This window comes from Mustela nivalis, assembly GCF_964662115.1.
Source record: "Mustela nivalis genome assembly, chromosome: 3".
Taxonomy (NCBI): Eukaryota; Metazoa; Chordata; class Mammalia; order Carnivora; family Mustelidae; genus Mustela; species Mustela nivalis.
Genome location: NC_139022.1, coordinates 105917307 through 105934035, shown reverse-complemented (window position 1 = coordinate 105934035; position 16729 = coordinate 105917307). Strand labels below are relative to the sequence as shown.

General features: G+C 37.9%; 1 protein-coding gene across 13 annotated transcripts in view; it reads right to left on the bottom strand.

Moving 5' to 3' along the window:
• The window catches only part of FAM13B (family with sequence similarity 13 member B), a 72631-nt gene that overhangs the window by 28157 nt on the left and 27745 nt on the right, over positions 1-16729 (bottom strand). For all 13 annotated transcript variants that reach the window (XM_082725492.1, XM_082725494.1, XM_082725497.1 and 10 more), the window contains 3 exons: positions 7274-7315; positions 6413-6568; positions 4168-4300 (listed from right to left, as the gene is read on the bottom strand). In XM_082725492.1, the coding sequence (XP_082581618.1) occupies positions 4168-4300; positions 6413-6568; positions 7274-7315 (331 nt within the window). The remainder of the gene's footprint in view (positions 1-4167; positions 4301-6412; positions 6569-7273; positions 7316-16729) is intronic.

Sequence of the window (16729 nt, the reverse complement as noted above, 5' to 3'; positions counted from 1 at the left end):
ATATAGTGATGCAAGCCTTTCTCAAGAAACAAGAAAGGTCTCAAATACACAACCTAACCCTACACCTAAAGGAGCTGGAGAAAGAACAACAAAGAAAGCCTAAACCCAGCAGAAGAAGAGAAATAAAGATCAGAACAGACAGACATCAATGAAATAGAAACCAAAAAATTAACAGAACAAATCAACGAAACTAGGAGCCAATTCTTTGAAAGAATTAGTAAGATTGATAAACCCCTGGCCAGACTTATCAAAAAGAAAAGAGGAAGGACCCAAATAAATAAAATCATGAATGAAAGAGGAGAGATCACAACCAACACCAAAGAGATACAATTTTAAGAACATACTATGAGCAACTATATGCCACCAAATTTGACAATCTGGAAGGAATGGATGCATTCCTAGAAACATGTAAACTACTACAACTGAACCAGGATGAAACAGAAAACCTGAACAGACCCATAACAATTAAGGATATTGAAGCAGTCATCAAAAATGTCCCAACAAACAAGAGCCCAGGGCCAGAGAGCTTCCCAGGGGAATTCTACCAAGCATTTAAAGAAGAATTAATTCCTATTCTCTGGAAACTTCTAAAAATCAGAAATGGAAGGAAAACTTCCAAACTCATTTTATGAGGCCAGCATTACCTTGATCCCAAAAAAGACAAAGTTGCCATCATAAAGGAGAATTACAGACCAATATCCTTGATGAACACACATGCGAAAATTTTCACCAAATACTAGCCAGCAATATCCAATAGTACATTAAAAGGATTATTCACCACGACCAAGTGGGATTTATTCCAGGGCTGCACGGTTGGTTCAACATCCGCAAATTAATCAGTATGATACAATGCATTAATAAAACAAAGAACAAGAACCCTATGATCTTCTCAATAGATGCTGAAAAAGCATTTGAAAAAGTACAGCATCCTTTCTTGATCAAAACTCTTCAAAAGTGTAGGGATAGAGGGTACATACCTCAATATCCTCAAAGCCATCTATGAAAAACCCACTGCGAATATCATTCTCAATGGAGGAAAAACTGAGAGCTTGGGGCGCCTGGCTGGCTCAGTGGGTTAAAGCCTCTGCTTTCGGCTCAGGTCACGATCCCATGGTCCTGGGATCAAGCCCCGCATCAGGCTCTCTGCTCAGCAGGGAGCCTGCTTCCCTTCCTCTCTCTCTGCCTGCCTCTCTGCCTACTTCTGATCTCTGTCATATAAATAAATAAAATCTTAAAAAAAAAAAAAAAACAGAGCTTTTCTGCTAAGGTCAGGAACATGGCAAGGATGTCCACTATCACCACTACTATTCAACATAGTTCTATGAAGTCCTAGCCTCAGCAATCGGGCAATAAAAAAAAATGAAAGACATCCAAATTGGCAAAGAAGAAGACACTCTTTGCAGATGATATGATACTTTATGTGGAAAACCCAAAAGACTCCACTCCAAAACTGCTAGAACTAATACAGGAATTCAGTAAAGTGTCACGCTATAAAATCAATGCACAGAAATCAGTTGCATTTCTATACACCAACAAGACAGAAGAAACAGAAATTAAGAGTCAATCCCATTTACAACTGCACACAAAACCATGAGATATCTAGGAATAAATCCTCTTTGGTTTACAACTACACATAAAACCATGAGATATCTAGGAATAAATCTAACCAAAGAGGCAAAGAATCTGTATTCAGAAAACTTATAAAGTACTCATGAAAGAAACTGAGGAAGACACAAAGAAAAATGTTCCATGCTCATGGATTGGAAGAATAAATATTGTGAAAATGTCTATGCTACCTAAAGCCATCTACACGTTTAAAAACGTAATCCCTATCAAAATACCATCAAGTTTTTTCAAAGAAATGGAACAAATAATCCTAAAATCTATATGGAACCAGAAAAGACCCTTAATATCCAGAGGAATGTTGAAAAAGAAAGCCAAAGTTAGTGGTATCACAATTCCAGACTTCAAGCTCTATTACAAGGCTGTAATCATCAAGACAGTACGGTACTGGCATAAAAACAGACACATAGATCAATGGAACAGAATAGAGAGCCCAGAAATGACTCTCAACTCCATGATCAACTGATCTTTGACAAAGCAGGATAGAATGTGTCTCTTCAACAAATGGTGTTGGGAAAATTGGACAACCACATGCAGAAGAATGAAACTGGACCATTTCCTTACACCACACACAAAAATTTGAGACTCAAAATGGATAAAAAACCTTAATGTGAGACAGGAATCCATTAAAATCCTTGAAAACACAGGCAGCAACCTCTTCAACCTCAGCTGCAGCAACTTCTTCCTAGAAAAATCACCAAAGGGAAGGGAAGCAAGGGCAAAAATGAACTATTGGGACTTCATCAAGATCAAAGGCTTTTGCACAGCAAAGGAAACAGTCAACAAAACCAAAAGACAACTGACAGAATGGGAGAAGATATTCGCAAGTGACGTATCAGATAAAGGGCTAGTATCCAAAATCTATAAAGAACTTATCAAACTCAATACCCAAAGAACAAATAATCCAATCAAAAAATGGGAAGAGGACATGAACAGACATTTCTGCAAAGAAGAAAACCAGATGGCCAACAGACACATGAAAAAGTGCTCCACATCACTCGGCATCAGGGAAATACAAATCAAAACCACAATGAGATACCACCTCATGCCAGTCATAACGGCTAAAATTAACCAGTCAGGAAACGAGAGATGCTTGTAAGGATGAGGAGAAAGGGGAACCCTCCTACACTGTTGGTGGGAATGCAAGCTGGTGCAGGAACTCTAGAAAACAGCAAAAGCTGAAAATAGAGCTACCCTACCACCCAGCAATCACACTACTAGATATTTACCCTAAAGATACAAATGTAATGACCCGAAGGGGCATGTGCACACAAATGTTTATAGCAGCAATGTCCACAATAGTCAAACTATGGAAAGAACCTAGATGTCCATCAAAAGATGAATGGATAAAGAAGATGTGGAGTACACACACACACACACACACACACACACACAGGAATACTATGCAGCCATCAAAAGAAATGAAATGCTGCCATTTGTAAGACATGGATGGAACTAAAGGGTATATGCTGAGCAACAGAAGTCAATCAGAGAAAGACAATTATGATCTCCCTGATATGAGGAATTTGAGAGGCTAAGTGGGGGTTTTGGGGGGTAGGGAAGAAAAAAATGAAACAAGATGGGATCGGGAGTGAGACAAACCATAAAAGACTCTTAATCCCACAAAACAAACTGAGGGTTGATGGGGGGCGGGGGATATGGAGAGGGTGGTTGGGTTATGGACACTGGGGATGTGCTATGGTGAGTGCTGGGAAGTGTGTAAGCTTGACTATTCAGACCTGTATCCCTGGGGCAAATAATACATGTTAATAAAAAGTTTAAAAGAAGAACAGCTAAAATAAAAAATAGTAATAAAACAAAAACAAATATTCTGCAGAGCAAAGGAACCATCAACAAAATGAAAAGTCAACCTTTAGAGAAACTTGTAAATCATATACAGATAGTTCCTGACATCCAATGATTTGACTTTGAATTTTTCAGCTTTCCAATGGTGCAAAAGCAACACACAGTCAGCAGAAACCATACTTTGAATTTAAATTTTGATTTTTTTTTCCCCTAGGATAGCGTTCTTCAGAAAAAATTGGGAAATAGGAAAAAAAACTTTTAAAATGAATGAAATTCAACCATAATACCACCAACAACCTCAGCTAACATCATTATTTGTTTCCTTCCAGGCAAATATTCTTAAATATTTTATATCTAATTCCCAACCCAGAAAATGGTTCCTGATCTTTACTAATAGGGTGTATGCTCTCAGGATTTATTATCAAGACAAGTTAAGTGTCAGCTTCTAATACCAAAGGAACATATAAGGGGGTTCCTGGGTGGCTCAGTGGGTTAAAGCCTCTGCCTTTGGCTCAGGTCACCATCCCAGAGTCCTGGAATAGAGCCCCGCTTCCGGCTCTCTGTTCAGCAAGGAGCCTGCTTCCTCCCCTCTCTCTCTTCTCTGCCTGCCTCTCTGCCTACTTGTGATCTCTGTCAAATAAATAAATTAAATTTAATTTAAAAAAGGAACACATAAAGCAATCAGCATTGTACATCAAGCAAACCTAAAACAAAGATTTTAGTCTTTGCATTTCTTACCTGGTTATTTTCTTCATCCTCAAATACAAAATCTTGCTGCATAACTTCATTGTCTAAATTAGTACTAGCCACAGGTTCTGAACAGTCTCTGTTACTTTCACTGGCATTAATAATATCATCAGCAATATCAACCCTAGTAATGAAGATTAAAAAACTGGATCAGGCCATATGTTAAATATGTAATGCTTTTTAAATAAATAAGTATCAATAAGGATCTGAAACTTTCACTTGTGAAAGAAAATGTGTCCTTTTCATAAAACTTCACTTTCTCTATTTTGCCAAATTACATTATTAAACACACTCAGTTTATCTTTCTCTTTAGGAATTCAAACTAGTTTGTTTGTTATTCTCTCTGAAAATTTTCTAAAACAAATGAATGGCTGAAAGAATAATTGATGTGTCAAAATAATTTCCCTTACAAATGCATACTCTCAATTATAATGAACTGTTCCAATTAAAATACAAGTCTAGCACTAGACATGATAATGTCCAACACCTTATTAAGCATGATAGGAACAGCTTCCTACTTCAGATATTTCATGTTACATAATGATAATGAACTATTCCAATTAAAATATAAGTCTAGCACTAGACGTGATAATGCCCAACACCTTATTAATAAGCATGATAGGCACAGCTTCCTACTTTAGATTTTTTCATGTTACATAATTCAGAATATGCAAAATACTGCAGCAGGCTTTTGTTTACAGAGACAATACCACCATCAATGAAGGAACATGAGTTACTTTCTCAGAGATAAAAATAAGATTGAGCATGGGCATGGGTTTCAGGATCTCTAGCTAAGCTAAAGACAAACACCAAGGAATCTATGTATATTAATTATAACCTTTGAAACAGTTCTCCACAATTTCCAACTTCTAATTACATTATTTTTTTTTCAGATGCTGCTTTTTTCCTTCATATTCAGCCCAAATAGTCCCTATGTTAACCCAGTTTTATCAGTTCTAATCATGCCTTCAAAGCACTACAAATCAGGGCCATAGAGCTGCACAGGCTAGTGGTGCCATCTATCTATTCAGATACACAGCACACATGCAGCTGTACAATATGGTATTCCTAAAATAAACATATTGCAACCACTAGTTTCCAGATCCATTCATTTTTTCAGCTTCAGTTCATATTTAATAGCTATTCTAGTGTACTACGCAAACTTGGCCTTTAAAAAAAAAATCTAGGGCGCCTGGGTGGCTCAGTGGGTTGAGCCGCTGCCTTCGGCTCGGGTCATGATCTCAGGGTCCTGGGATCGAGTCCCGCATCGGGCTCTCTGCTCAGCGGGGGGCCTGCTTCCCTTCCTCTCTCTCTGTGATCTCTTCCCTTCCTCTCTCCTACTGTGATCTTTCTCTGTCAAATAAATAAATAAAATCTTTTAAAAAAAAAAAATCTAACTCCTCAAAAAAAAAAAAACCAAAAGAAAAGAAAGGAAAAAACACTTTACATAATAATCTTTTTTTTTAACCTCCTATGAATCCTCCAAACTTAGATCCTTCTTTCTCATCTGTCCTCCAAATAAAATCTGTTAACTAAATACTATAAAATCACTGTATTATGGTCTCAAAGAAAGGCACCCATATATCCCTCAAGTGCAGAGCTGAGGTAAAGGGAAAGGAGATAAGGCCTTTCATCCACTTAAAGGTAACAAGTCAGATGAAGAGTGGAAGAAAATCACAAATCAGAGCACACACAGGTACTTTAAACTAATACAAAATTCGACTATTAACAGCTAAACTATTAAAAAAAAAAAAGTACGTAGGGAGGGCAGCAGGGTAGTAGCTGGCATAAAATTTAATAGCAAAGGATGATTCTGTTCACCGTTTCACTCAATGAGTAAATGCAATGCAACATGAGTGATGCCAATCTGTTTTCCCTGCACCTAGCTGTCTAGACCATTTCATGTCTCTCATGGTTTGAGCACACAGTATGAGTCTCATTTTTCTAATGTTATTCTTCATACAACATACTGAGGTAAGCTCACTACTTCAACTGATGTTCAGGGAGGAAAACCTGGCAGTACTGGATTTAATGTCTACTACCGTAATGGATAATTTAGATTTTCAATGTTAAGTGAATATATGCAATATATATACAAAGTCACTTTCCATACACACTTTCAGAAATCCCCGAGATCCCATTATTTAAGTAAATTATGGTTTTTAAAAGATAAAACAATTAAAACAATTTTATATTTCTAAAAAATAATAGTGAAACATTATAAAAAGTTTCTTACTGGTTATTAGATCCTTCCCCATCACAATTAAAACTTTCTGCTTCATTATTACACACCAGACTCTGCTGTTGTAAATTCTTAAGATCATGATCTATGCTGCTCTGCAGATCAAAAAGGTGCTGTTCCACAGCTGCTCTAATTGTTCTTTCTAAAATGCTATAAAACAGAACACATGTTAGTGAGAAGTAGTCACCCTAACTGCGTATTTCGCCACATAATTACAAATGTTAAAACGTGAGTAATAAAACAAATTATCAGGGCATTTAAATGGGTAAACCAGAGTAAAAAAAAGAAACACATAAAAGGAATACATGATAATGGATTAAATTTTTAAAAGAAATTATCACACAAATCAACCATATCACTATTACTACTAAGGTGGGAAAGATCAGTTGTCCCAGTAATTCGTTCCTTGCTCCTCTACAGAAAAACCATTTAAACAGATTTTTTAAAGCTACATGTATAAAGCAAAATACTTTGTCAACATTCAGCTAAATCAAAGAAACTCTAGGGGTCCTGTCAACATTTGTTACATGAAGTTTACTTCTCAAAGACAACTTAATAAAAAAAGATCTATGACATTTCTCAATCATTTCAGAAGACCAAAAAAATCATCTGAAGAAAGTTCAATCTTTATTTCATATATTAGGCAATGCATTCCTTCTTCATTTGTTCCTACTGCAGTACATAAAAATATTAACTAGTTTCACTCCCTTATGTACAATCCTTCCCCTAAGGTAAGCACAATAAATTCACAATTTTTAAACATGTTTTTATTTAATAAATACATGACTTTGATTTCTACAGTGAAGTAATATTTTTAAACTAAAAAAAATGGTCTTCTACAAGTATATTACTTACTCTGCAGAGGCTGGTAAGATGCTGATGGGAGATAAATGGGCACTGTAATCAAAGAAAGACATTAGGTATAAAACTTTTCAGTACTAAGTAACTACAAAAAGTGTTGAAAACTGCCACAGTTGCACTACCTTGACATAATCAGGGGAACAAACACCAAGTTTTAGGTTCGTATTTGGCAGAGTAGGATTCTAATTTTCTAAAACATTTATTTTTGGGGGGCGCCTGGGTGGCTCAGTGGGTTAAGCGTCTGCCTTCGGCTCAGGTCATGATCCCAGGGTCCTGGGATCGAGCCCCACATAGGCTCTCTGCTCAGTGGGGAGCCTGCTTCCTCCTCTCTCTCTGACTGCCTCTCTGCCTACTTGTGATCTGTCAAGTGAATAATAAAATCTTTAAAAAAAATAAAAATAAATAAAAATAAAAATAAAAAATAAAAAATTTATTTTGGGGGATGCCCGGGTGGCTCAGTTGGTCAAGCAACTGCCTTCGGCTCAGGTTATCATCCTGGAGTCTTGGGATTGAGTCCCGTTATGAGGCTCCCTGCTTGGTAGGGAGTCTGCTTCTCCCTCTGACCCTCCTCCCTCTCACACTCTGTCTCTCATTCTCTCTCTCAAATGAATAAATAAAATCTTTTTTAAAAAATTATTTTTCACACAAAAAAAATATAAACATACCCGTGTGTGTGTGTGTGTGTGTGTGTGTGTGGGTTGCCAACTACTTCATTTGGTGCTCACTTGGAGAAACACTGACCTATATTCCAGGGCTCAAGGGAAAATGTAGACTATTACCCTCAACAAAACAACCTCATCAAGGATAGTATAAGGGCTCAATGTGTACTCTGTATTCCTTCCCAGAAGTAAAAGCAATATGCTACTACTCAAGTTACAAAAAAGGCAAAATCGATACTAAAATCATACTACTTCATTCACTGTACCATTAATAGGCCTTCCTTAGCAAATTCTGCACCACGGTATCTACTTATAACTATGAAAATATAGATAACATCCTCATGTTTACCAGAGTTAAAAGTTTAACTGAAACCCACAATAAGATGTGGATACCACTAAAATGTTTAAAAGCGAAATCAAAGTGCTGGTAAGATAGGGATGTGAAGCAACTAGAACTTTCCTATACTGACGCTGGAAATTTAAAATGTCCCAATCACTTTGGAAACCAGTTTAGCACTTCCCTAAAAAACCTAGCAAATAAGTCAGCGATTGTACTCCTGGGTATTTACTCAAAAGAAGTGAAAGCGTAATTCCACTGGAAGACTTGCACAAACACAGAGGCTTTATTCACAACAGCCAAACAAAGGTATCAATCCAAACAGGTGAAAGCAGACACAAGGTGTGGGACATCCCTTACAATAGAATACACTCAGTATTTTTTTAAATAAAAGGCACAAAGAGGCGCCTGGGTGGCTCAGTTGCTTAAGCAGGGTACTGGATCATGCCCCACAACGGGCCCTTATCGGCCAAGAGCCTGCCTCTCCCTCTACCTCTGCTGTTCCCTGTGCTTGTGCTCTGTCAAATAAATAAACAAAATTTTAAAAATAAATAATTTTTTTTAAAATAAATGGCACAAACATCTGAAACATGCAACAACATGCATCTCAACCTTATGCCAAGCAGAGATGCCAGACACAAAAGACTACCTACTGTAGGAGATTCCATTTACATGAAATTGTAAAACAGGCTAAACTTATCTATACAATGACAGAAAGCAGATCACTGGCAGTCTGGGGCCCAACTGTTGGGTGATGGAAATAGTCTGTCTTGACTGTGTTTTTTTTTTTTTTTTTTTTTTTTAACTTGACAGATATCACAAGTAGGCAGAGAGGCACGCAGAGAGAAGTGGGTGAAGCAGGCTCCCCTCTGAGCAGAGAGCCCAATGCAGGGCTCGATCCCAGGACCCTGGGATCATGACCCAAGCTGAAGGCAGAGGCTTTAACCCCACTTCTGGGGCACCTGGGTGGCTCAGAGGTTAAGCCTCTGCCTTCGGCTCAGGTCATGGTCTCAGGGTCCCGGGAGCCTTCGGCTCAGGTCATGGTCTCAGGGTCCCGGGATCAAGTCCCACATCAGGCTCTCTGCTCAGCAGGGAGCCTGCTTCCCCCTTTCCCTCTGCCTGCCTCTCTACCTACTTGTGATCTCTTGTCAAATAAAAAAAAGAAGAACAGTTGCTGACAAATTTAAGGTCAAATTACTTACATACTACATAGACAGATGCCATAAAGACCATGTTTATGCTAACTGTTTTCACTAAACCCCCCTGGAAGAAGACAGACTAAGAGAACCAACAATAAATTACAAGGGTCATGCATATTTTAAAGTCCTCAGTCAAGTATAATGTTTAAAGTTTATAGTCATTCTCTGACCTTTTCTCCCTTCTGTTAATTCTACTTTTAATTCTGCCTACCATCACATAATCTTCTTGAGAACATTACATAAAATCAATCTTGCAGCCATTTATTCCAATTGTAAGATTTTATAATTCAAATACAGTAATCATAGAGAAATTCTATTATTTCAATCTCCCAATGACAACTATTTGATGTTACAAGTAACACTTCAGTAACAGTACTGCAACTCTGCTTCAATTAAATCTGATACAGATCATTTTCCGTGTGCAACAGAGCTCTGCAAGCCATTATGAATCCAATGCATCTCCCAACAAATAACAGCAGATAGAGAGACTTCAAACACCATGAAGGATGGTGATGGGCTTATAAAAACTGCTGAGCAATTATTAGAGCTGTAGTCTAAATGGAAGCAGGCTGCAACATGAGGTCACTACTGACAAGGAAAGACCTCATCCAGAAACCGCAAATTTCTTCCCAAGTCTGTGCAACTTTGCAGGACACAGGAAAAGGGCATGAAATTTCGAATATGGGTAGAACTTCTATAAGAATGTAACTTTTATAAGAATATTTCAGCCTAATCCAATTTAAAGCAGAAAAACCAATCTGTTTGCTTTCATTAGTCATACTATACTATTCAAGGATATGTTATGAAACTATACTATTCAAGAATATGTTATGAAACTGATAAAACAGATGTATAATAGGTACAGTACCACAACTGTTCATTTATTTTCCATATTTGGAAAAACTCTAGTGGTAAATTTTTCTAATCTAAAGTTTGGATGATTTCCATATAATTTATGCCAAAACCACACCAAAATTATCATCTTAAAAAAATGGTAATTTCAAAAAGCAAATTTATGTAAAAAACAAACAAACAAACAAACAAAAATCACATATCCCTTTCAAGCCAAAAGCAAAAACCCTTTCTTCACCTTCCCCAACAACTTGGGAATATCCTCTACCTATGACAAGAATAAAAAGAAAGAAAGATTCCTTACTATTTCTGTCAGTTAAGTTGTAACAACTACAAGTCTTTAAAATATTAAATGCAGGCAACCCTCTTGGGGCCCCCTCCTCTTTGGAAGTTTTGTATTCTATCACTCAATAAACTTTGCTTTGCTGACCACCAAAAAAATAGTAATAAAAAAAATATTAAATACATCATTTATAGGGCATGGGGAAGAGAAGAGAAACTATCAATATGTATCATGCTCTGGTACTTTAAAGGAAATTTCACTTTAATAAACCTTTCTTATGAACCAGAGCATAAATTCTACTCTTTTCCACCCAATGTATCTGATACTTCACCAAAATACATTCTCTTTCACTTAAGTGGAACCCAACTAATGAAAACACGGTGAATTGATAAAAATCTGCCAAATGAATATTCTGTAAACTATCTGATTCAATGGATGGAAGAAAAGGGAAAGAGTTATGACTACTTTTTTCACCCATCTGTAGTCCAGTAAAGGCGCATTTCCTTAGCAATAAGGCATCCACAGAATGAAGTTGGAGAGACTAATCTCAAAACCCTAAAGTCAGAGCTCTTCCTCAATCACTACATCTTCTTTTCTGTATCAAAAAGAACCACCAGTAACCAATGAACTCACAAAAATGAAGTCCTACCAGGGTGCCTGGGTGGCTCAGTTTATTAAGAGTCTGCCTTCCACTCAGGTTATGATCTCTGGATCCTGGGATGGAGCCCCGCATAAGGATTCCTGCTCAGTGGGGAGTCTGCCTCTCATTCTCATTCTCTCTCTCTCTCTCTCTCCCTCTGCCCCACCCAACCGCTCCTTCTCTCTCCCAAATAAAATCTTTAAAAAAAAAAAAAAGAAGAAGAAGAAGCCCACCACAGCCCATAAAAAAATATTGAAATTTCCATTTCTAAATCCCAAGTTTTAGCAAGGCATTAAAAGCACAACTGTAGGGATGTCTGGAGGACTCCGTCAGTTAACTATCCCACTTTTGATTTCAGCTCAGGTCATGATCTTGGGGCCATGGGGTCATGGGATTAAGCCCCAAGTCAGGTTCCTCTGGGTGTGGAACTTGCTAGAGATTCTCCCTCTCCCTCTGCTCCCCAATCCACAACTCATACATGCATATCTGTGCATGCTCTCTTTCTCTCTCAAAAAAAAGTGGGGGGAGGGACAACTATAAATGAAGTCTATAATAATGCCAATTAACTTTTTGCTATGTACTTCTGTAAACATGAGCATAAATTAAAATCTGCCTAAACCTGAAGCTTACGTAAAAGATTGAGGCAAAAATTTAAAAAAAAAAAAAAAAGTTAAGAACTTGTTCAGAAAAAAAAGTTAAGAACTTATTCAGAACTCTCCCACCTGTCTTTAAATATTTTAAAGGTAGGGGTGCTTGGAGCGCCTGGGTGGCTCTGTGGGTTAAAGCCTCTGCCTTTGGCTCAGGTCATGATCTCAGGGTCCTGGGATCGAGCCCCACATCAGGCTCTCTGCTCAGCAGGGAGCCTGCCTCCCCCTCTCTTTCTGCCTGCCTTTCTGCCTACTTGTGATCTCTATCAAATAAATAAAATCTTAAAAAAAAAAAAAAAATTTAGGGGAGCCTGGGTGGCTTAGTGGGTTAGAGCCTCTCCTTTCCACTTGGGTCATGATCCCAGGGCCCTGAGATCAAGTTCCACACTGGGCTCCCTGGTCAGCAGAGATTCTGCCTGTCCCTATTCCATCTACCCCTCCCCCCACCTCATGCTTTCTCTCTCTAATTAATAATAATAAATAATAAAATAATCTTTTTAAAAATCTTTTAAAAAATAATCTTTTAAAAAATGTTTTTTAAAGTAAAAATTCCCCTAAAATCTGTATAGTTAAATAGCAAAGCTAAATAACAGATAAATATGTGGATAGAAAGCACATTTTATGCTTTCTAAAGGCACTTTGAAACTGATCTTGAGATTTCCATGGACCTCATGGATAAGACTGATGCTTTTTGTGTACCCTAAGCTACTTAAACCTAAACCCCACCATTTTTGTCTCTCTGCTGTCAGGTCAACTGTCACAAAATACGACTAACAGCAAACAATACAAAGAAATAACAGATGTTGGGGTGCCTCAATGGCTCAGTTGGTTAAATATCTGCCTTTGGCTCAGGTCAGGATCCCAGGATCCTGGGATCGAGACCTTCATTGGGGTTCCCTGCTCAATGGGGAGCCCGCTTCTCCCTCTTCCTCTGCCCCTCACTTGTGCACAGGCAAGTGTACTCTTTCTCTCTCAAACAAAATCTTGAGAGAAAAAAAGAAAGAAATGAAAAGAGAGGGAGAGGAGGAAGAATGAATGAACAGAACAATCAACACCACTGCTACACATTTAAACCACCAGTTGTCAAAGGATGGTCTGTGAACCAAAAGACCAAAGCTATTTTCATAGTATTTGCCTTTTTCACTGTGCTGACATTTGCATGATGCTACAAAATCAATGGCCAAAAAAATGCTGAGGTCTTAGCATACATTCAGGTAAATCGTATAAGACTGTACCATGGCCACTGCATTCTTTGCCACCACCTACTTGCAATTTTTTTTAATAGAGGACTAGTCCTTGATGAAGAAGCAGTAAAAATTATTAGTTTTATCTCAGCTCTGAGTACACTTCATTTAATATTTGGTGTCACAAAATGGGAAGCACACATAAAACACTTCTGCCGCATAATGCAGTTCAATGCCTATCTTGTCTGAATTGTGAGCTCAAGTTTTATCACAGAACACCATTTTCAGTCAAGAGATAGGCTGACAAACTATGGTTATTCCAACCTGAATATGTGGCAGACATCTTCTCAAAAATGGGTAAGACTGAGACTTCAAGAAAAGCAAGTAACAGTACTGATAAAATTTGAGTTTTCAGCAAAAATCTGAATTGTGGAAATCCTTTATTTTTACCATGAACTTATTAATGTCCCAGTACTTAAAAGACACTTTTGATATAATCAATGGTCATATTCAAGAATGTGAACTGTTGATATTATGTAACAAAATGTATCATCATTTGGAAGAGTTGAATTAACTCCCTTAAGCTGCATTTTCTAAATGCCCAACATACCAAAAGTTACAAAATCAAGCATAAATAAAATAATCACAGCACAAGACAGACCAAAAGATCAGAGCTGAAAAAAACACAGATATGGTTTCAAGTTTCATAATACAAATAACTTTGAAGAAGCTGCTACTCAATGTTTTGGTCTATTATCAAAGAAGAATGGACACACAATTACCTGAAAAGGCTACGAATATTCTATTTCTAACTACATACTGGTGTGATGGCAAATCTTCTTCACATACTTTAACCAAAATAACAAACACAAGAAATGCAATATAGAGGAAAATGCAAGAATTCAGCAGTCATCTACTAAGCCAGACATTAAAGACACTTATATCTGTAAAAATAGAAAACAAGCCACTAAAAAATTTTTCACTAAAAAGATTTTTGGAGATTCTGGAAAACACAGTTACATTTTAAAATTTTACATTAAGGGGGCACTTGCGTGCCTCACATGGTTAAGGTCTGCCTTCAGCTCAGGTCGTGATCTCCAGGTCCTAGGACTAAGCCCCATGTCCAGCTCCCAACTCAGCAGGGAGTCTCCTTCTCCCTCTCCCTCGCTTCTACCCCTGCTTGTGCTCTCTCTGTCTCTATCTCAAATGAATAAATAAAATTTTTTAAAAATAAAAATAAAAAATAAAAATTTTACATTAACATGTAATAGGTTTATTGCTACTTCATAAATATATATAAATTTCTCAGTTTTAATTCCTAATATAGTAAATACCAATAATTACAACCAACGAAAAGAAAAGTTCTTCGGGTCCTAAATAATTTGTAAGTGTGTTAGGGGGTTATAAGATCAAGTCTGAGAACTGCTGATCTAAAACTAACAAAGGAGGAGGAATTTATCAGTCAAAAACTATTAGGTAAAACAAAGAAAAAAAACACATAAAAACAAAAACCTCTTAAGTCATAAATAGCTGTACATAAGCATCTTCCCAACTACAACTCCACAAAGAAACACTTCCAGTGCCTCAAACATGCTGTTTTTAATTTACAACATGGTAAATGCCCATCGGTATAATCAACACTAACAATAATTATTTGGAGTCAATATTTTTTAAGAATGTAACATTTGAAAACAAGAAGTGTGAGAATGGCTATTTTAAACCACCACTAAAGGTTTATTTCCCTAGGGTCTAACATATTTTCCCACAGCTATTTGTGAAAAGAAATAGAGCAGATACCTAATACTATGTTCATGAACTACCTCTCAGAAAAACTCAAAAAAATAGAACATTAAAAGCTACCGAAAGTTCAATCTCCAGTATCCACTAATTCCATAAAACAAATTTATACATAGCTCCCTATATGCTAGGACTTGTGCATTCTAGGGCTATTTTTCCCTATTTTTCTTTCATCCATGGTGGGCAATCAAAGAATGTATTTTTTTTTTTTAACTTCCATGCAATCAATCATCCAAAACCTCTACCTGCTGCTCCCCCACTGCTTGTGCACTTGCTTGCTCTCTGACAAATAAATAAAATCTTAATAAATAAAGCTTCCTAAACAGTGTATCCAATGACTCCACCTATGCACTAAGACAGTGCCTCCACCCTACCACATTTATGAAGTTTACACGGTATGCCATGTGAATATTACCCCTTCCTACATGAAAAGATTGGGAAGAACTATCTTAATGTATCAGAGTTCTCTCCTTACAGCCTAACAACCTAGTTCTAGCCCAGAAATTGGAAATACAAGTCAATTCAACCACTCTATCATTCCATTTCCAAAGGTTCCTAAATTTCACCCAACTCAACTAAAACATACTAAAAATATAAAAACAAACTTTAAGAATAAATGTAAGAGGTTTTCTTTTGAAAAAGAAGTCTAAATACTAGGGGCACCTGGGTGGCTCAGTTGGTTGAGCGTCTGTCTGCCTCAGGCTCGGGTCATGATCTTGGGGTCCTACGATCAAGCCTCATGTCAGGCTCCTGTTCAGTGAGAAATCAGCTTCTCCCTCTCCCCCTGCTGCGCTCCCCACCGCTTGTGCTCTCTCACCCTGTCTCTCTCAAATACATAAAATCTTTTTAAAAAGGGTGGGGGGGAGAGAAATATAAAGGCTAATACTTGAAAGTTTCTTAGCAGGTTTGCTTAAAATTTCCTCTTTGCTCTTTTTTATACACACATCAATCTTCTTTTTTTTTTTTTTTAAGATTTGAGAGAGAGGGCGCCTGGGTGGCTCAGTGGGTTAAGCCGCTGCCTTCGGCTCAGGTCATGATCTCAGGGTCCTGGGATCGAGTCCCGCATCAGGCTCTCTGCACAGCAGGGAGCCTGCTTCCTCCTCTCTCTCTCTCTCTCTCTCTGCCTACTTGTGATCTCTGTCTGTCAAATAAATAAATAAATAAATCTTTAAAAAAAAAAAAAAAAAAAAAAAAAGATTTGAGAGAGAGCGGGCACCTGGGTGGCTCAGTGGGTTAAAGCCTCTGCCTTCGGCTCAGGTCATGGTCTCAGGGTCCTGGGATCGAGCCCCGAATCAGACTCTCTGCTCAGCAGGGAGCCTGCTTCCTCCTCTCTCTCTGCCTGCCTCTCTGCCTACTTGTGGTCTCTGTCTGTCAAATAAATAAATAAAATTTAAAAAAAAAAAAAAAAAAAAAGGGACGCCTGGGTGGCTCAGTTGGTTAAGCAGCTGCCTTCGGCTCAGGTCATGATCCCAGCGTCCTGGGATCGAGTCCCATATCGGGCTCCTTGCTCCGCGGGGAGCCTGCTTCTCCGTCTGACTCTGCCTTCCACTCTGTCTGCCTGTGCTCGCTCTTGCTCGCTCTCTCTGACAAATAAATAAAATCTTTAAAAAAAAAAAAAAAAAGATTTGAGAGAGAGTAAGCAAGCGAGAGAAAGAGAGAGCAAGCGCATGCATGAGCAGGGGGAGTGCAACAGAAAGAGAGAGAGCAGCAGGCTTCCCACTGAGCAGGGAGCCCAATGCAGGGCTCCATCTCAGGACCCCGGGATCATAACCTGAGCCGAAGGCAGATGCTTAACTGACTGAGCTACAAAAATGCCTCCATACACAAACTAATCTTTCACACAGTGCTAGAA